Source organism: Salmo salar, unplaced genomic scaffold (genome assembly GCF_965601325.2).
Source record: "Salmo salar unplaced genomic scaffold, fSalSal1 ptg000306l, whole genome shotgun sequence".
NCBI classification, from domain to species: domain Eukaryota; kingdom Metazoa; phylum Chordata; class Actinopteri; order Salmoniformes; family Salmonidae; genus Salmo; species Salmo salar.
This window is the reverse complement of record NW_027675347.1, coordinates 523,534-545,216: the sequence shown is the minus strand read 5'-3', so window position 1 is coordinate 545,216 and position 21,683 is coordinate 523,534. Positions and strand designations below refer to the sequence as shown.

General features: G+C 42.6%; 1 protein-coding gene across 1 annotated transcript in view; it reads left to right on the top strand.

The window, feature by feature from the left end:
- LOC145875654 (uncharacterized) overlaps positions 1–21,683 on the top strand; it is a 43,353-nt gene extending 21,670 nt beyond the window's left edge. Inside the window, exon 3 of the mRNA XM_082971492.1 lies at positions 21,025–21,683. Within this exon, the coding sequence (XP_082827618.1) occupies positions 21,025–21,683 (659 nt within the window). The remainder of the gene's footprint in view (positions 1–21,024) is intronic.

Sequence of the window (21,683 nt, the reverse complement as noted above, 5' to 3'; positions counted from 1 at the left end):
TAGTTAAATAAAGGTTACATTTAAATACATTTAAAAAATAGAGTTTCATGACAAACCATTTTTTACAGATCCGGCAAGGCACCAATTTTGAGAAGGGTTTAAAACAAAGGTTTCAAACCAATTCATGAATGTAATTGAATCTAGGTATGTCTTGCCTTTAATGTAATGGCATGAAAAACAATTGTCTGAATATTATACAATGACTTATCAACAGCTCTAATAATTTGCCTCCACAGGAAATCTACACTGGCAGTTATAGAATATACTATATATCCTAGAAACCTGGTTAAACTATCATTATGACATCCTGGATGAATTCTAGAATATACTATATATCCTAGAAACCTGGTTAAACTATCATTATGACATCATGGATGAATTCTAGAATATACTATATATCCTAGAAACCTGGTTAAACTATCATTATGACACCATGGATGAATTCTAGAATATACTATATATCCTAGAAACCTGGTTAAACTATCATTATGACATCCTGGATGAATTCTAGAATATACTATATATCCTAGAAACCTGGTTAAACTATCATTATGACATCATGGATGAATTCTAGAATATACTATATATCCTAGAAACCTGGTTAAACTATCATTATGACATCCTGGATGAATAAATTTGAGTGGTTACACTCCTCCTTCCCCCATCCCTCAGCTGTTTACCAAACCAAGCCTCTGGGCAGCCATTTTGTTACTGTTGAAAAAACCCACACAACCCAGCAATCTGCCGTTCATACAACAACAAAGCTGTCATTCCACCACTGTTTTGGTTATAAGATGATTATGGGGTTGGAGAAATGTAACTACTTTCAAATTCATAGACTGACCTATGGATGCAAGGCCTGACCATCCATGATATCAACATTATAGTTTTAACTATGTTGAGGCTATACAGTGTTGGTTTACATTTCTAAACATTGGAGTAAAAAAAAGCTTATTTGGGGTTCTGATGGGGTACAACAGTCGAACTAAGCTCATGAGGCATGTGTTATATTCTTCAAGAATCAATGGCTATAAATTAATAATTTAAAAGTCGCAATATGGATGTAGCTATTGCATATTTCAGCTTTAACACCACACATCAGTTCAACAACTGCAGAGTTTGTGCCTCTGTATTTAAGACAGTACTTACTAGTGTTAATCAGGGAACGGTTTCTCAAAACCATCTTATGGCTAAGTTCACCGTTAGAACCATTGGACGCCTTAAGATGCGTTTGGGAAACCGGGCCCAGATGTCCAGTTTCCTCCTCTATCGATGTAACAGTCATCTCCCCCTCTTCCTCTTTCACTCCATAAACTGCATCCTCCTCTTCTTTTACTGTAACATCCTCCTCCTCTTTCACTCTGAACGCGTCTTTTTCTTCTTTCACAGTAACGGCCTCACCCTCTACTTCTTGTTTTACTGTGATGTCCTCCTCTTCATTAGCAGGAGAGTAGCTCAGTGACCGCATGGTCGGAGATGTTAGCTAGCTATGCTAATGCTAACTTAACCAGCCCGCTAGCAAAATAATAACAACACCGTAAATATGAAATTAAATCGGATAACTAACTAGACGACAGAAGTGGGTTTAAAACACAGTGGCTAATATACACTAAAGCGTCTAAAGACCTTTATTTGTTCGGCTATTTTGTCTAGCAAGCTACCGCGGTGTCTGACTAACTGTTGCTGCTGTTGAAAGAAGAGTTCCGTCCACTACATTATACGTCACACCAACAGCATCGCCTTAAATTCCCAGATCGCCATCTGCTGACTGGAGTGGGTAACGCAGTTGAGTAAAATGTTTATTTTGTCAGACAAAAAGTTAAAGGGTAGGAATAAGGGACATCGCTGGTCCTAAAATATTCATTAGCCCCCCCCCCCCCCCTAAATAAATCAATATCAGTCAATATATTTTTTCTGTGATTTTTATTTTTTTCGTCAACCGTTCCATCGCATCTTAAACTCCTAGGACCGGGGGAGGCTGCTGCTGCACCAGTGACTGTTAGACTTTCTTCAGAAATACTAGGAGAGAGGGGTACCCCTACACAGAACTGAACTGGATCAAAGATGGCGGACAGAAATACTAGGAGAGAGGCGTAACCCTACACAGAACTGAACTGGATTAAAGATGGCGGACAGAAACACTAGGAGAGAGGGGTACCCCTACACAGAACTGAACTGGATCAAAGATGGCGGACAGAAATACTAGGAGAGAGGCGTAACCCTACACAGAACTGAACTGGATTAAAGATGGCGGACAGAAATACTAGCAGAGAGGGGTACCCCTACACAGAACTGAACTGGATCAAAGATGGCGGACAGAAACACTAGGAGAGAGGCGTACCCCTACACAGAACTGAACTGGATCAAAGATGGCGGACAGAAATACTAGGATGGAAGCAAATGTAAGGGATTATAACGTCATAACGAATCATGCAGAAACATGTACAGTTGACAGAAATGTTAGTTAATGTAGAGACAAACGATTATGCTTTTTCTTATCATAAAGTTTATTTACGAAAATCGCGATTTAGCCAGCTAGCTGAATAGCTAACATTAGCCAGCTAGCTGACTAGCTAACATTAGCCAGCTAGCTGACTGGCTAACATTAACAAGCTAGCTGACTAGCTAACAATAACCAGCTAGCTGACTAGCTAACATTAGCCAGCTAACGGACTAGCTAACATTAAACAGCTAGCTGACTAGCTAACATTAACCAGCTAGCTGACTAGCTAACATTAACCAGCTAGCTGACTAGCTAACATTAGCCAGCTAGCTGACTAGCTAACATTAACCAGCTAGCTGACTAGCTAACAATAACCAGCTAGCTGACTAGCTAACATTAACCAACTAGCTGACTAGCTAACATTAGCCAGCTAGCTGACTAGCATTATGGGTGTTGTGACATGAGTATGTAATTGTCATTCTGGTTGTTTTAGGGACTCCTGAAACAACCAGCAAACCAGGCTGTTGTTTTGTGAAACAGTGAATGTATAGAATCTAGCCAGCTGAAGAATTTACTGAAAATTGAATGTACAATTGTGTTAGCTTGCCTTGCTGATATTTGCCATGCAGATAGATGAAATAACGTAGCTAGCTATGTTCTTGCTTATTGTGCAGTGGATGATTAAAATACCTGTATGCCTATGGATGTGTAGCTAGCTATCTAGCCGATCTGTGTATGGACCCAAACGTTTGGTATACATATTAGTTCAGAACCTATGAACCTCAGCTATCATAGCCAGTTGTATCAACTTCAAAACAGCCTGAATGACATTAATGAAGCCTATGGATTGAGTAGAATATAATATCATGTTGTGCCAAGGATGCAAGTCGTATATACATGTAGTTATTACCATGCATGAGATCCCCACATTGTAGCCTGTACATTTAACATATTCACTGATCATGTACTCTACCTTGGCAAATAAAGGTGCAGTTTAGGTATGAATGTCTTTGAGATTATTTTTCAGTCATATCCAATACCAGGAGTATCAAATTCCAGTCTTTGAATGACGCTGTGTCTGCATGCATGTATTACAATTATACACTTCAACAGTGTTTACCAATCTTGGTCCTGGGACATCAATGGTTACACATTGTAACTAATAGACAAGAAACAGGATTTAACTAGTTAATTCATATATACAGAAATATCATGTTAAAAAACAGAACACTACACTTCCTATGCATCATGTAAATACTCTAACACTGGTTCATCTCAACATCTAATGCCCTTCATCTGCATTGATCTGATAAACACAGGATAGGTGGAGTATTTCATCACATTACACTTCATTTCAACCAGTAGAGAATGTGAAACGCTTTATTGAAAAGCTCATTATCCAAGTGTTATAAATACAAGTTTAATCTGTACTTCAATGCACATCTGTTGTGCATTATAAAAACAGAGGAAGAAAGAGGAGGTGGTGAGAGAGGTGTAAAAGACAGAAAGGGAAAGAGGTAAGCACATAGGAGCAGGGAAGGCAGCACATGATTAATGAATCACAGTGCTACATAAATATTCTCTCAGTTCATCACAATCACATAATAGTGTCTCTCGTCGGCCCAAAGGTTCTTAAAAGCAGGTGAGGTGGCGATGATGGGACTGGGGGTTGGCATCCTCTCACATCAAAACATATCTGCAGACGAGAGACAGATGGAGAGAGAGAGCATGTTTAAACCTTGTGTTTTTATATTTTATTCTAACATTGTTAGTCATCAATCAGGAGGTGAAATGTAAAACTGACCTTGGATCATTAACTCTGGGACTACTGCATCTCTATCTGTATTTCAATGTAAAGCATCTCTTTAATAATACTTCCTGTATAATATAAACTGACCTGGGATCATTAACTCTGGGACTACTGCATCTATCTGTATTTCAATGTAAAGCATCTCTTTAATAATACTTCCTGTATAATATAAACTGACCTGGGATCATTAACTCTGGGACTACTGCATCTCTATCTGTATTTCAATGTAAAGCATCTCTTTAATAATACTTCCTGTATAATATAAACTGACCTGGGATCATTAACTCTGGGACTACTGCATCTCTATCTGTATTTCAATGTAAAGCATCTCTTTAATAATACTTCCTGTATAATATAAACTGACCTGGGATCATTAACTCTGGGACTACTGCATCTCTGTCTGTATTTCAATGTAAAGCATCTCTTTAGTAATACTTCCTGTATAATATAAACTGACCTGGGATCATTAACTCTGGGACTACTGCATCTCTGTCTGTATTTCAATGTAAAGCATCTCTTTAATAATACTTCCTGTATAATATAAACTGACCTGGGATCATTAACTCTGGGACTACTGCATCTCTATCTGTATTTCAATGTAAAGCATCTCTTTAATAATACTTCCTGTATAATATAAACTGACCTGGGATCATTAACTCTGGGACTACTGCATCTCTGTCTGTATTTCAATGTAAAGCATCTCTGTAATAATACTTCCTGTTGACCTGACCAAGTGACCTCTCACCTCTGATCATGCTGTGCCCTCTATGTAGCCAGTTCAGATGCAGGAGGAGTTCACCGACACAGCTGATATAACCTTGAGGATTTAGGGAGAAGGGGAGAGAGGGATGAAGTGAAGGAGAGAGACTGTTACTGAGAAAATAAGGTAGTTAAAGCGACAGTGTTCAACAGGGTCCCTGGTTCAAGCCCAGGTTGGGGCGAGGAGAGGGACGGAAGCTATACTGTTGCATATATTTTTTTGTATTTTAATTTCTATTATTATTGTCATTATAGTGTTTTGTGGTTGAGGGGTGGGGGGAGGTTGATGGGGATGATGGAGGTGCTGGGGGTGTCCTGTTGAGGGTTGATGGGGATGATGGAGGTGCTGGGGGTGTCCTATTGAGGGTTGATGGGGAGGGTGGAGGTGCTGGGAGTGTCCTATTGATGGTTGATGGAGAGGGTGGAGGTGCTGGGGGTGTCCTGTTGAGGGTTGATGGGGAGGGTGGAGGTGCTGGGGGTGTCATTTTGAGGGTTGATGGGGAGGGTGGAGGTGCTGGGGGTGTCCTGTTGAGGGTTGATGGGGAGGGTGGAGGTGCTGGGGGTGTCCTGTTGAGGGTTGATGGGGAGGGTGGAGGTGCTGGGGGTGTCCTATTGAGGGTTGATGGGGAGGGTGGAGGTGCTGGGGGTGTCCTATTGAGGGTTGATGGGGAGGGTGGAGGTGCTGGGGGTGTCCTGTTGAGGGTTGATGGGGAGGGTGGAGGTGCTGGGGGTGTCCTATTGATGGTTGATGGGGAGGGTGGAGGTGCTGGGGGTGTCCTACTGAGGGTTGATGGGGAGGGTGGAGGTGCTGGGGGTGTCCTACTGAGGGTTGATGGGGAGGGTGGAGGTGCTGGGGGTGTCCTATTGAGGGAGAAGGGACCTATTGGGGAGGGGATTCTTCATGGAGGCACATTCAGTCATAGTTTTGTTTATGATATTATTATACATTTATTTATTGTTGTTTGTCTATTATTATAACAGTTTACTGTGATTATGGATATGCACTCATGTTGACTTATATATTTGAACGTACTTTTTCGCTCAGAGTACAAATATTAGATGTATTATTGTTATTATTATTTTATTATTACTACTGTACCTACATTCTTAAAACCTAAGACAGAAAAAGTGTACTTTTTGTTGTCGTAGGAAGAGCCATAAGAGGGAAAAGCAGGATGGGATGGGGGTTTGGGGGATGGGTAGAGAGAACAATAGAGGGCTCTGAAACTATTATTTCTGAAATAACCACTTCCTAATGTGACTAGAGTCTAATACTTCCTGTGGCACATCAGAGGGCATGATAGCTCACCAAAAATGATTCTGAAGTGTGCCAGGCCTTGCAGTCCCAAGATAGAATTCCAACAGGCCCTTCCCTGTGGCTCAGTTGGTAGAGCATGGTGTTTGCTACGCCAGCATGGTGTGTGCAACGCCAGGGTTGTGGGTTCGATTCCCACGGGGGGCCAGTACGAAAAAAATAAATTTACAATTTTTTTTGGAAATGTATGCATTCACTACTGTAAGTCGCTCTGGATAAGAGTGTCTGCTAAATGACTAAAATGTAAAATAGCCTTGCTGAAATCCCCCCCCCCCCCCCCCCCTTTTAATTTTGTGGCTAGAGTCAAATTCTTTCTATAGCACAAACTTCACATCAGGATAGGCAACCGAAATGAATCATTAATAGACTAATACACTTGAAACACATAGCCAAACCGAAAACTGCAGACATTACTAGTGCCTCCCCACGATCAAACCGTCATGAAAAATAAAATGAAACGCAGCCTGACGTGATCAGAAACTTCAACTAGCAAGTCGCAGCAATGAAGAATTCGGCACAACACCGAAGCCAAAATAAAAAATACATTTTACTCAACTGCGTTACCCACTCCAGTCAGCAGATGGCGGAAGAAGAATTGAGTGCGTGCGCGTTCACGCGAAGGGGGGCCAAAAAGGCTTCTCAACAGCTTTTACCCCCAAGCCATAAGACTCCCGAACAGGTAATCAAATGGCTACCCGGAGTATTTGCATTGTGCCGCCCCCCCAACCCCTCTTTTACGCTGCTGCTACTCTCTGTTTATCATATATGTATGTCACTTTAACTACACATTCATGTATATACTACCTCAATTAGCCCGACTAACCGGTGCCTGTATATAGCCTCCCTACTGTTATAGCCTCGCTACTGTATATAGCCTCTCTACTGTATACAACCTCTCTACTGTTTGAGCCTCTCTACTGTTATAGCCTCTCTACTGTATATAGCCTCTCTACTGTTTATAGCCTCGCTACTGTATATAGCCTCTCTACTGTATATAGCCTCTCTACTGTTATAGCAACTCTACTGTATATAGCCTCTCTACTGTATATAGCCTCTTTACTGTTATAGCCTCTCTACTGTTATAGCCTCTCTACTGTATATAGCCTCTCTACTGTTTATAGCCTCGCTACTGTATATAGCCTCTCTACTGTATATAGCCTCTTTACTGTTATAGCCTCTCTACTGTTATAGCCTCTCTACTGTATATAGCCTCTTTACTGTTATAGCCTCTCTACTGTTATAGCCTCTCTACTGTATATAGCCTCCCTACTGTTATAGCCTCTCTACTGTTTATAGCCTCTCTACTGTTTATAGCCTCTCTACTGTTATAGCCTCTCTACTGTTATAGCCTCTCTACTGTTATAGCCTCCCTACTGTTATAGCCTCTCTACTGTTTATAGCCTCTCTACTGTATATAGCCTCTCTACTGTTATAGCCTCTCTACTGTTATAGCCTCTCTACAGTATATAGCCTCTCTACTGTTATAGCCTCTCTACTGTATATAGCCTCTCTACTGTATACAACCTCTCTACTGTTATAGCCTCTCTACTGTATATAGCCTCTCTACTGTTATAGCCTCTCTACTGTATATAGCCTCTCTACTGTATACAACCTCTCTACTGTTATAGCCTCTCTACTGTATATAGCCTCTCTACTGTTTATAGCCTCGCTACTGTATATAGCCTCTCTACTGTATATAGCCTCTCTACTGTTATAGCAACTCTACTGTATATAGCCTCTCTACTGTATATAGCCTCTTTACTGTTATAGCCTCTCTACTGTTATAGCCTCTCTACTGTATATAGCCTCTCTACTGTTTATAGCCTCGCTACTGTATATAGCCTCTCTACTGTATATAGCCTCTTTACTGTTATAGCCTCTCTACTGTTATAGCCTCTCTACTGTTATAGCCTCTCTACTGTATATAGCCTCTCTACTGTTATAGCCTCTCTACTGTATATAGCCTCGCTACTGTATATAGCCTCTCTACTGTTTATAGCCTCTCTACTGTTATAGCCTCTCTACTGTTATAGCCTCTCTACTGTATATAGCCTCTCTACTGTATATAGCCTCGCTACTGTATATAGTCTCTCGACTGTATATAGCCTCTCTACTGTATATAGCCTCTCTACTGTATATAGCCTCTCTACTGTTATAGCCTCTCTACTGTATATAGCCTCGCTACTGTATATAGCCTCTCTACTGTTTATAGCCTCTCTACTGTTATAGCCTCTCTACTGTTATAGCCTCTCTACTGTATATAGCCTCTCTACTGTATATAGCCTCGCTACTGTATATAGTCTCTCTACTGTATATAGCCTCTCTACTGTATATAGCCTCTCTACTGTATATAGCCTCTCTACTGTATATAGCCTCGCTACTGTATATAGCCTCTCTACTGTTTATAGCCTCTCTACTGTTATAGCCTCTCTACTGTTATAGCCTCTCTACTGTATATAGCCTCTCTACTGTTATAGCCTCTCTACTGTTATAGCCTCTCTACTGTATATAGTCTCTCGACTGTATATAGCCTCTCTACTGTATATAGCCTCTCTACTGTTATTTTTCACTGTCTTTTTACTGTTGTTTTTATTTCTTTACTTATCTATTGTTCACCCAATAGGTATTTTTTACTTAAAAAATTGCACTGTTGGTTAGAGCCTGTAAGTAAGCATTTCACTGTAAGGTCTACACCTGTTGTATTCGGCTCACGTGACAAATAAACTTTGATTTGATTGTATTAGACAATGTAAACACACTAATAGACCAGGAGGAATAATACCCATTTTATGCAGGAATTTAACAACATAATTACATCGGCATAAAAACTCGGTAGTACAGAGTAGATACTTCATATAACTTGCGAAATATTGCATTGTGGGTAGTTTAGGAGGTATCCCAAAATAAATGAATAAATTGTTAATAACACAAAAACATAACTGTTTGTACTTATAGGTAACCAGATCGTGAATACGACTAGCTTACTAAGTCTTTAACGACACTGTGTTGTTACACTGGTGAGTAAAAACTCATGCTTCCTACACTTTAACTTGTCTGAAAATAAAATAAACATTTTACTCAACTGCGTTACCCACTCCAGTCAGCAGATGGCGGTCTGGGAATTTAAGGTAATGCTGTTGGTGTGACGTATAATGTAGTGGACGGAACGCTTCTTTCAACAGTAGCTAAAGTTACTCAGCCACCTCGGTAGCTTGCTAGACAAAATAGCCGAACAATAAAGCTCTTTAGACGCTTTAGTGTGTATTAGCCACAGTGTTTTAAACCCACTTCTGTCGTCTAGTTAGTTATCCGATTTAATTTCATATTTACGGTGTTGTTGTTATTAGTCAGCTAGCGGGCTGGTTAAGTTAGCATTAGCCTAGCTAGCTAACATCTCCGACGATGTGGTCACTGAGCTACTCTCCTGCTGTTAAAGAAGATGAGGCCTGCTGGACGGAGAAAGAAGCTCTCGTCAAAGAGGAGGAGGAAGAGGAGGCTGTTACAATACAAAAACAAGTAGAGGGTGAGGCTGTTACCGTGAAAGAAGAAGAGAAAGACACGTTCAGAGTGAAAGAGGAGGAGGATGTTACAGTAAAAGAAGAGGAAGACACGTTCAGAGTGAAGGAGGAGGAGGATGCAGTTTATGGAGTGAAAGAGGAGATGACTGTCACATCGAAGAAGGAAGAAGAGGAAGAAACTGTATATCTGGGCCCGGTTTCCCAAGGGCATCATAAGGCATCCAATGGTTCTAACGATGAACGGGCCCTGATTAACACTCGTAAGTACTGTTTTAAAAACAGAGGCACAAACTCTACACTTGTTAAACTGAGGTGTTAAAGGGGAAATCTGTAATTGCTACATCCATTTTTTTTTCTTTAAAATTATTTAATTATAGCCATTGGTTCTTGAAGAATATAACACATGCCTCATGAGCTTAGTTCAACTGTTGTACCCCATCAGAACCCCAAATAAGCTTTTTTTTACTCCAATGTTTAGAAACAATGTAATCAACACTGTATAGCCTCAACATGGTTAAAACTATAATGTTGATATTATGGATGGTCAGTCCTTGCATCCATAGGTCTGTCTGTCTGTAGTTACATTTCTCCAACCCCATAATCATCTTATTACCAAAACAGTGGTGGAATTACAGCTTTGTTATTGTTTGGACTGCAGATTGGTTGGTTGATTGTGTGGCTTTTTTAAAGGGGCAACCTAGTTTTAAAACAGAAACAAAATGGCTGCTCAGAGACTTGAGCTGTGTTCGAATACTCATACTAACCATACTATATATTATGCTTATTTGTCATAGTGTGGATATAGTTAGTATGCCAAAAGTTCCCGGATGTGGTACTACAGTCGCCAAAATACGAAGTATATATGCAGAGGACACTATTTCTGTGCTTTTAGGGCCCCTGTGGCTCAGTTGGTAGAGCATGGTGTTTGCAACGCCAGCATGGTGGGTTCGATTCCCACGGGGGACCAGTACAAAAAAAATGCATGAAATGTATGCATTCACTACTGTAAGTCGCTCTGGATAAGAGTGTCTGCTAAATGACTAAAATGTAAAAAAAAAAAAAAAAAAAATAATGCAATTCTTCAGGAAATGGGCGGGGCTTGAACTATTTTCAGATTTGAAAAAAAATTTGGAAAATATGCAGCCGAAGTCCGACGAGAGAGTGGATACAAATGAACTGCTTTAACTAATTATGACAAATGTTAAGAGAATGTTGAGCAATGTAACGATATGTTGGCTACGTTATCCTTACAAACCGCATAGCATATCTTTACAGCAGTATGTACCAGTATGTTAGCTAGCTACGCTGTCCTTATGAACCACATAGCATATCTTTACAGCAGTATGTACCAGTATGTTAGCTAGCTACGCTGTCCTTATGAACCACATAGCATATCTTTACAGCAGTATGTACCAGTATGTCAGCTACAGTTGAAGTCAGAAGTTTACATACACTTAGGTTGGAGTCATCAAAACTTGTTTTTCAATCACTCCACAAATTGTTTGATAACAAACTATAGTTTTGACAAGTCGGTTAGGACATCTACTTTGTGCATGACACAAGTAGTTTTTCCAACAATTGTTTACAGATAATTTCACTTATAATTCACTGTATCACAATTCCAGTGGGTCAGAAGTTTACATACACTAAGTTGACTGTGCCTTTAATGTTGGGGATAGGGGACAGTATTGAGAATTTTGAAAAAAATATGTGCCCATTTTTAACTGCCTCCTACACCAACTCAGAAGCTAGGATATGCATATTATTGTTCAGGTTTGGATAGAAAACACTCTGAATTTTCTAAAACTGTTTGAATGGTGTCTGTAAGTATAACAGAACTCATATGGCAGTCAAAACCCTGAGACAAATTCTGACAGGAAGTGGATACCTGATGTGTTGAATTACTTTTAAGCCTATGCCATTGAAACACACAGGGGCTTATTAATCATTGAGCACTTCCTATGGCTTCCACTAGATGTCACCAGTCTTTACAAAGTGGTTTGAGTCTTCTACTATGAAAACTGACCGAACAAGAGACTTGGAACGTTGGTCATAAGCGGATGGCCGATACTACTCTGGCGCGCGAGTGCATGTTGGGTACCCTCGTTCCAATACGTTTTAAAAGAGAATGCAATCGTCCGCCTTGAATATTATTGAAGTTCTGATTGAAAAAGGCCCTAACGTTTTATGCTATACAACGTTTGACATGTTTGAACGAACGTACATAATTTTTTTTCCCTCTTTGGTGAAGACATGTCCGGCGGGCGACGTTCATGTTTTTGAGTAGCCTACAGGACGCGCTAACAACACGGAGCTTTTTGGACATAAATTATGAGCTTTTTAGAACAAAACTACATTTGTTATGGACCTGGGATTTCTGGAAGTGCCTTCTGATGAAGATAATCAAAGGTAAGGGAATATTTACATAGTATTTTTGATTTTAGATCTCTCCAACATGGCGCCTAGTCTGTATCGCCAAGCCTATTTTTCTGAGCGCAGTACTCAGATTATTGCAAAGTGTGATTTCCCAGTAAGGTTATTTTTAAATCTGGCAATGCCGTGGCGTTCACGAGTGTCACGTCCTGACCATATACTTAGGTTTTTTTGTATTATATTTGGTCAGGACGTGGCAGTTATGTTTGGTTATGGTATAGTGGGGTTGTGAGTGTTGGGGTAGGTTCTAGGTTAGGTATTTCTATGTGGAGTTTGGTGAGTGTATGTCTGTTGGGTTAATTGGGGTTGGGACTCTCAGTTGAAGGCAGGTGTTGTCTATCTGCCTTTGATTGAGAGTCCCATATAGTGGGGTGTGTTTGTGTTTGATTTTTGTGGGTAATTGTAATTTTGCACTGTGTTTCGTTTCACCTGTGAAACTGTCACCTTTCTCCTCTGCGTGTTTATTTTGTTTTGTCGTTTCCATCTAAAATAAATATGATGTGGAACAGTCAACCTGCTGCGTATTGGTCATCGAGTGATTTCGACATATCTTCCGATGAGGGAGAATACGAGGAACGTGACAGAATTACCCACCAACAACGGACCAAGCAGCAGAGGAAGGAGCAGCACAAGGAGAGGCACCAGGAGAAAAGCTATCTGGAGTCATGGACTTGGGAGGAAATCCTGGACGGGAAAGGACCATGGACTCAAGCTGGCGATTATCGCCGCCCACAGTGGGAGATCGAGGCGGCGAGAGCTGAGAGGCGCTGGTATGAGGAGAGGGAGCGCAACGGACACGGGAGGCAGCCCCACAATTTTTTTTGGGGGGGGCACACGGGGAGATTGGCGGAGTCAGGTGGTAGACCTAAGCCAACTCCCCGTGCTTACCGGAAGCAGCGTGGTACTGGTAAGACACCGTGTTATGCTGTGGAGCGCACGGTGTCCCCAGTGCGCGTTCAAAGCCCGGTGCGCTACATACCAGCCCCCCGCAAGTGCCATGCGAGTGCAGGCATCGAGCCAGGGCGGATGGTGCCAGCTCAGCGCGTCTGGTCTCCAGTGCGCCTCCTCGGTCCAGGTTATCCTGCGCCGGCGTTGCGCACTGTGTCTCCAGAGCGCTGGGAGGGTCCAGTTCGCCCAATGCCTGCTCTCCGCCCGTGCCGGGCCAAAGTGGGCATTCAGCCTGGAGTGTGGGTAAAGAGTGTCCGTACCAGAACTCCAGTGCTCCCCCACAGCCCGGTTTATCCTGTGCCTCCTCCTCGGCCCAGGCCTCCAGTGGGTCTCCCCATCCTGGTTCATCCTGTGCCACCTCCCAGGACCAGGCCTTCAGTGGGTCTCCCCAGCCTGGTGAGTCCTGTGCCACCTCCCAGGACCAGGCCTTCAGTGGGTCTCCCCATCCTGGTCCGTCCTGTGCCACCTCCTCGGACCAGGCCTCCAGTGGGTCTCCCCATCCTGGTTCATCCTGTGCCACCTCCCAGGACCAGGCCTTCAGTGGGTCTCCCCATCCTGGTTCATCCTGTGCCACCTCCCAGGACCAGGCCTCCAGTGGGTCTCCCCATCCTGGTCCGTCCTGTGCCACCTCCCAGGACCAGGCCTTCAGTGGGTCTCCCCAGCCTGGTGAGTCCTGTGCCACCTCCCAGGACCAGGCCTTCAGTGGGTCTCCCCAGCCTGGTGAGTCCTGTGCCACCTCCCAGGACCAGGCCTTCAGTGGGTCTCCCCATCCTGGTCCGTCCTGTGCCACCTCCTCGGACCAGGCCTCCAGTGGGTCTCCCCATCCTGGTTCATCCTGTGCCACCTCCCAGGACCAGGCCTTCAGTGGGTCTCCCCAGCCTGGTGAGTCCTGTGCCACCTCCCAGGACCAGGCCTTCAGTGGGTCTCCCCATCCTGGTTCATCCTGTGCCACCTCCCAGGACCAGGCCTCCAGTGGGTCTCCCCATCCTGGTCCGTCCTGTGCCACCTCCTCGGACCAGGCCTCCAGTGGGTCTCCCCATCCTGGTTCATCCTGTGCCACCTCCCAGGACCAGGCCTTCAGTGGGTCTCCCCAGCCTGGTGAGTCCTGTGCCTGTGCCCAGGGCCAGGCATCCATCATGTCTCCCCAGCCTGGTGAATCCTGGGTCAGGGCCGTCGGAGGATCCGACACCGGGGTGCGGCCCAGAGGATCCGACACCGGGGTGCGGACCAGAGTATCCGACAACCTCTTGCGACCCGGGACTGAGGGGAGCTGCCTGTGACCCAGAACCGGGTGAGTCTGGTCACAATTCTAAAATAAAGTTGATTAACTATGACTGTGATGATTCTGCCTACAACCCAGAACCGAAGGAGTCTGCTTACAGCCTGGGACCGACGGAGTCGGCCCACGAACCAGAACCAAAGAAGTCTGCCTACTGTCCTAAGCCCAACAGGTCTGTCTACGGTCTGTTGGACAGTAGGCCAGAACCGGAGCCACCTCCAATATAGGTGGGTTGGGGAGGGGGGGTGTAGCACTGTGCCGTCGTTGACGGCAGCCACCCTCCCTTCCCTCCCTTTAGTTAGGAGGTTAATTGTGTGTTGTTTTTTTTTTTGTTTTGTTTTTTTCTGTTGGTTTTGTGCATTCAGTGTATGCACCTTTAGGGGGGGGTAATGTCACGTCCTGACCATATACTTAGGTTTTTTTGTATTATATTTGGTCAGGACGTGGCAGTTATGTTTGGTTATGGTATAGTGGGGTTGTGAGTGTTGGGGTAGGTTCTAGGTTAGGTATTTCTATGTGGAGTTTGGTGAGTGTATGTCTGTTGGGTTAATTGGGGTTGGGACTCTCAGTTGAAGGCAGGTGTTGTCTATCTGCCTTTGATTGAGAGTCCCATATAGTGGGGTGTGTTTGTGTTTGATTTTTGTGGGTAATTGTAATTTTGCACTGTGTTTCGTTTCACCTGTGAAACTGTCACCTTTCTCCTCTGCGTGTTTATTTTGTTTTGTCGTTTCCATCTAAAATAAATATGATGTGGAACAGTCAACCTGCTGCGTATTGGTCATCGAGTGATTTCGACATATCTTCCGATGAGGGAGAATACGAGGAACGTGACAACGAGATGTTAATCTATAATTCTTTGAATGAAAATATAATATTTTACCAATGGTTTCGAATAGTAATTATTTAATTTGTTGTGCTGATTGACTGGCGGTATTGGAGGGAAAATATTTTCTCAACATCAACGCCATTGTAAAATGCTGTTTTTGGATATAAATATGAACTTGATAGAACAAAAAATGCATGTATTGTCTAACATAATGTTCTAGGAGTGTCATCTGATGAAGATTGTCAAAGGTTAGTGCATAATTTTAGCTGGTTTTCTGCTTTTGGTGACGCCTGTCTTTGCATTGAAAATAGCTGTATGTAATGTTTTGTCAATGTACTGTCCTAACATAATCTAACTTTATGCTTTCGCCGTAAAGCCTTTTTGAAATCGGACAACGTGGTTAGATTAAGGAGATGTTTATCTTTCAAAGGGTGTAAGATAGTTGTATGTTTGAGAAATTTGAATTATGACATTTAATTGTTTTCAAATTTGGCGCCCTTGATATTTCACCTGCTGTTGATAGGGTGTACCAGGGGTGGGACGCTTGCTAGTAAAACTAAATGTATGCTCTTCAACTGATCGCTGCCCGCACCCGCCCGTCCAGCATCACTACTCTGGACGGTTCTGACTTAGAATATGTGGACAACTATAAATACCTAGGTATCTGGTTAGACTGTAAACTCTCCTTCCAGACTAACATTAAGCATTTCCAATCCAAAATTAAATCTAGCATCGGCTTCCTATTTCGCAACAAAGCCTCCTTCACTCACGCTGCCAAACATACCCTCGTAAAACTGGCTATCCTACCGATCCTTGACTTCGGCGATGTCATTTTCAAAATAGCCTCCAACACTCTACTCATCAAACTGGATGCAGTCTATCACAGTGCCATCCGTTTTGTCACCAAAGTCCCATATACCACCCACCACTGCACCCTGTATGCTCTCGTCGGCTGGCCCTCGCTACATATTCGTCGCCAAACCCATTGGCTCCAGGTCATCTACAAGTCTTTGCTAGGCCGCCTTAACTCAGCTCACTGGTCACCATAGCAACACCCACCCATAGCACGCGCTCCAGGAGGTATATCTCACTGGTCATCCCCAAAGCCAACACCTACTTTGGCCGCATTTCCTTCCAGTTCTCTGCTGCCAATGACTGGAACAAATTGCAAAAATCGCTGGAGTTGGAGACTTATATCTCCCTCACTAACTTTAAGCATCAGCTATCTGAGCAGTTTACCGATCGCTGCAGCTGTACACAGCCCATCTGTAAATAGTCCATCCAACTGCCTACCTCATCCCCATGTTTTTATTGACTTTTTTTGCTCTTTTGCACACCAGTATTTCTACTTGAACATCTATCACTCCAGTGCTAAATTGTAATTACTTCACTACTATGGTCTATTTATTGCCTTGCCTCCGTACTCCATTTGCACACACTGTATATAGATTTTTCTATTGTGTTATTGACTGTTCGTTTGTTTATCCCACGTGTAACTCTGTTGTTTTTGTCGCACTGCTTTGCTTTATCTTGGCCAGGTCACAGTTGTAAATGAGAACTTGTTCTCAACTGGCCTTCCTGGTTAAACAAAGGTGAAATCTTAACTTTATTGACAACACCCAAATGGATACTGTCATTAACGCGGTTCTTCAATAATTACACATAACTTATAATACTGTAGCAAATAATATATTAAACATTACATTCAAACGAGCCTTACAATTATAATCTAAAGTAGTGTGAAATGAACTCATAAGCAACCTGGTAATGGAGGTTACTTCCCTCAGTTACCCCCATTCACTTTCAGAATACATTGTGAAAAACTAAAATCTTTGCTCACCATTTTTGCTCCAGGCAGATATAGTACATCCATAACTATCGGTTTCCTCATTAGCAGGGAGGAGTTTCTGCAATCAAATTGCCCTCGTGCCGCAATTTTAGCAAACACAGAAAGGGGCCTATATTGGAGACCAAAAGTCGTCTGGCACACTGCTTAGAGGTTCAACAACATGAATATCTTATTTCTAGCCTACAATCATCAATGTTACTACTAATGTGAAAACAAGACAAAATATGACTCTTCTTGCTCATTATAACCTCTATGGGCTAGGCGGGACGAATTCGTCCCACCTACGTAACAGCCACTTGAAGCCTGTGGCGCGATTTTCAAAACCTTAAAAATCCTATTACTTCAATTTCTCAAACATATGACTATTTTACAGCTATTTAAAGACAAGACTCTCGTTAATCTAACCACACTGTCCGATTTCAAAAAGGCTTTACAACGAAAGCAAAACATTAGATTATGTCAGCAGAGTACCAAGCCAGAAATAATCAGACACCCATTTTTCAAGCTAGCATATAATGTCACAAAAACCCAGAAGACAGCTAAATGCAGCACTAACCTTTGATGATCTTCATCAGATGACAACCCTAGGACATTATGTTATACAATACATGCATGTTTTGTTCAATCAAGTTCATATTTATATCAAAAAACAGCTTTTTACATTAGCATGTGATGTTCAGAACTAGCATACCCCCCCCCCCGCAAACTTCCGGGGAATTCGCTAACATTTTACTAAATTACTCACGATAAACGTTCACAAAAAGCATAACAATTATTTTAAGAATTATAGATACAGACCTCCTCTATGCACTCGATATGTCCGATTTTAAAATAGCTTGTCGGTGAAAGCACATTTTGCAATATTCTAAGTACATAGCCCAGGCATCACGGGCTAGCTATTTAGACACCCGGCAGGTTTAGCGCTCACCAATATCAGCTTTACTATTATAAAAGTTTGATTACCTTTTGTTGTCTTCGTCAGAATGCACTCCCAGGACTGCTACTTCAATAACAAATGTTGGTTTGGTCCAAAATAATCCATCGTTATATCCGAATAGCGGCGTTTTGTTCGTGCGTCCCAGACACTATCTGAAAGGGTAAATAAGGGTCGCACGCATGGCGCAATTCGTGACAAAAAAAATCTAAATATTCCATTACCGTACTTCGAAGCATGTCAACCGCTGTTTAAAATCCATTTTTATGCCATTTTTCTCGTAGAAAAGCGATAATATTCCGACCGGGAATGTCCATTTAGCTAAACTGAGGAAAGTAAACAAAGCTTTCGGTCGACGCGGGCACGAGCCTGAGTCTCACAGTACTGTAACCAGCCACTACCCAAACGAGCTACTTTTTTTTCAGCCAGAGCCTGCAAAGCCACGATTCAGCTTTTTACCGCCTTCTGCGACCCTATGGCAGCCGTAGGAAGTGTCACGGGACAGCTAAGATCCTCACTCTTCAATAAACAGAGACAAGAAGAACGACACCTTGTCAGACAGGCCACTTCCTGCATGAAACCTTCTCAGTTTTTTGCCTGCCAAATGAGTTCTGTTATACTCACAGACACCATTCAAACAGTTTTAGAAACTTTAGGGTGTTTTCTATCCATATGTAATAAGTATATGCATATTCTAGTTACTGGGTAGGAGTGGTAACCAGATTAAATCGGGTACGTTTTTTATCCAGCCGTGAAAATACTGCCCCCTAGCCATAACAGGTTAAGACAATTGTCAAATAATTTTAACATTCATTACAGATATCAATTGTTGTATAACATCATGGCTACGCTGTTGGCATCACCTTTTACAGTGGATTACCGCTGTTGTGGGCCTTTTAATCATCTGTCTGACTTTGTCGTTCACACAGGAGAGAGACGGGACTATCGTGGATCCTCTGGGGAGCCTCAACAACCTCATGATGCTAACGAGGCAGAGAAGAGTCTCTGCAGATCAGAACACCTCAATAAACACCTGCAGAGATGCACAGGGAAGAGAACTCACTGCTGCTCTGACTGTGGGAAGAGATTTACTTCCTCATCAGGCATTAAAATTCATCAGAGAACACACACAGGAGAGAAACCTTATAGCTGTGGTCAATGTGGGAAGAGTTTTGGTCGATTTTGCAGTCTGACTCAACACCAGAGAATACACACAGGAGAGAAACCTTATAGCTGTGTTCAATGTGGGAAGAGTTTTGGTCAATCTGGCCATCTGACTCTACACCAGAGAATACACACAGGAGAGAAATCTTATAGCTGTGACTAGAGATAATCTGATAGAAGTACATACATGAAGGAGTTGTTTCATGATATCAATGAATTAATGTCACAATGTAGAATGTTTTAACCTCTATGGGCTAGGTGGGACGCAAGCGTCCCACCCGTGGTGCACTCCATCAACAGCAGGTGCATTTCAAGAGCGGCAAATTTGAATCCAAATAAATGTCAAAATTCAAATTTTTCAAACATACAACTATTTTACACCCTTTGAAAGATAAACATCTCCTTAATCTAACCACGTTTTACGATTTCAAAAAGGTTTTACGGTGAAAGCATAAATTTAGAGTATGTTAGGACAGTACATTTACAAGAGTTGTGTGTAATGTTTTGTCAAGTCAAAGACAGGGTCACCAAAACCATAAAACCAGCTAAAATGATGCACTAACCTTTTACAATCTCCATCAGATGACACTCCTAGGACATTATGTTAGACAATGCATGCATTTTTAGTTCTATCAAGTTCATATTTATATCCAAAAACAGCGTTTTACTATGGCATTGATGTTGAGGAAATCGTTTCCCTCCAATAACCGGCAGTCAAGTCAGCATCACAAATTAAATAATTAAAATTAGAAAACATTGGTAAAATATTATATTGTCATTTAAAGAATTATAGATTTACATCTCTTGAACGCAATCAACTTGCCAGATTTAAAAATAACCTTACTGGGAAATCACACTTTGCAATAATCTGAGCACTGCGCCCAGAAAAATACACGTTGTGATACAGACTAGACGTCATGTTGGGGAGATCTAAAATCGAAAATACTATGTAAATAATCCATTACCTTTGATTCTCTTCATCAGATGTCACTTCCAGGTATCACAGGTCCATAACGAATGTAGTTTTCTTCAAAAAAGCTCATCATTTATGTCCAAAAATCTCCGTCTTGTTAGCACATGATCTAAGCCCGCCGGACTTCACTTCATGAACGAGGGGAAAAAATATATTTACGTTCGTTCAAACATGTCAAACGTAAAGCATGTAGAACACAACTTTCACAGCAGGTGGCTGCCGTCTTTGACTCCCCCCAGGAGGGAGTGGGTCCTGTGAACAGACCTAAGGTGTCATCCTTTTCTCAATGTGGCCGTGAACCAGACCAGGCACCATCTATATCTGAGGGTGAAACATTAGAGAAGGTTTTGACTTTGTTAGAGAAGGCTCTGGTCAGCAATACTCAGTCTGTGAACAGAGGGCCCCGTAAACAGTTCCACAAACGTCAGCGTGAGTGCGCCGTCTGTGGAAGCACTAATCACTGGACCAAAGCTCACTGTCAGCACCAGCTGTGCTTCAAGTGCTTCTCTCCGGGCCACATGAGCTTTGACTGTAGTGAGGCTGGGCAGCGACAGAGCCCTGGATGTGGACAGACTGGCAGGTCTCAGGAAAACTAGAATGCCTCCATTCTGAGGAGGGCAATGTGGTGCAGTCTTGTTTTTCCTCCACTGATGATGATATCCAATCTGTTTATTCTTACTTTTGTGAGTCAGTACCCAAGAACAACACAGTCATTTTTCAGAACACAATGAGAATTACTCAGAATGACAGTTTGTTTTACACCTCTGTGCCAGTACAGGATAAAGTTGAGCTGAAGGGGATGTTAGATAGTGGGTCCATGGCTACTACTCTGCGCGCAGATATTGTACCTCGGTTGAGGGAGGCAGGAGTGGTAGAGGGGAACTTTCTAGCTCCTTCAGACATCATCCTGGTGGGTTGTGGTGGGAAGCAAACTAGCCCAGTGGGCATGTGTGATTTAAAAATGCAGCTTTATGGTTTCAGCTATGTAGTCCCAGTGCTTATTGTAGATGGGCAGGTTGATGAACTCATTGTGGGCACTAATGTGTTGAAGTCTTTGATTAGACAGTTCAAATCAAATGACAGCTACTGGCGGGTGGTGGGTACACCAGGTTCCTCTAGCCAGTGCGATGACAGCCACTTCCTGCGTCTCCTGTCAAATCTGGAGAGATGGAGAGGAGACTCTATCCCAGATAAAGTAGGCACCATTAAGTTGAAGAGAGCAGTAACGCTCCAACCCATGAGTGAGCATCTGGTGTGGGGCCGCCTACCCCCAAAGACAAAACTCTCTGTGGGCAGTACTGTTGTCATCTCGTTGTGTGAATCGACACATACTAGTGGGGAGAGTAGTTACGCCTCTGTGGGGGGATGGATGGCTACCTGTGAAGATAGTGAATCCAACAACATCACCAGTTACCCTGAGACGAAATGCTAA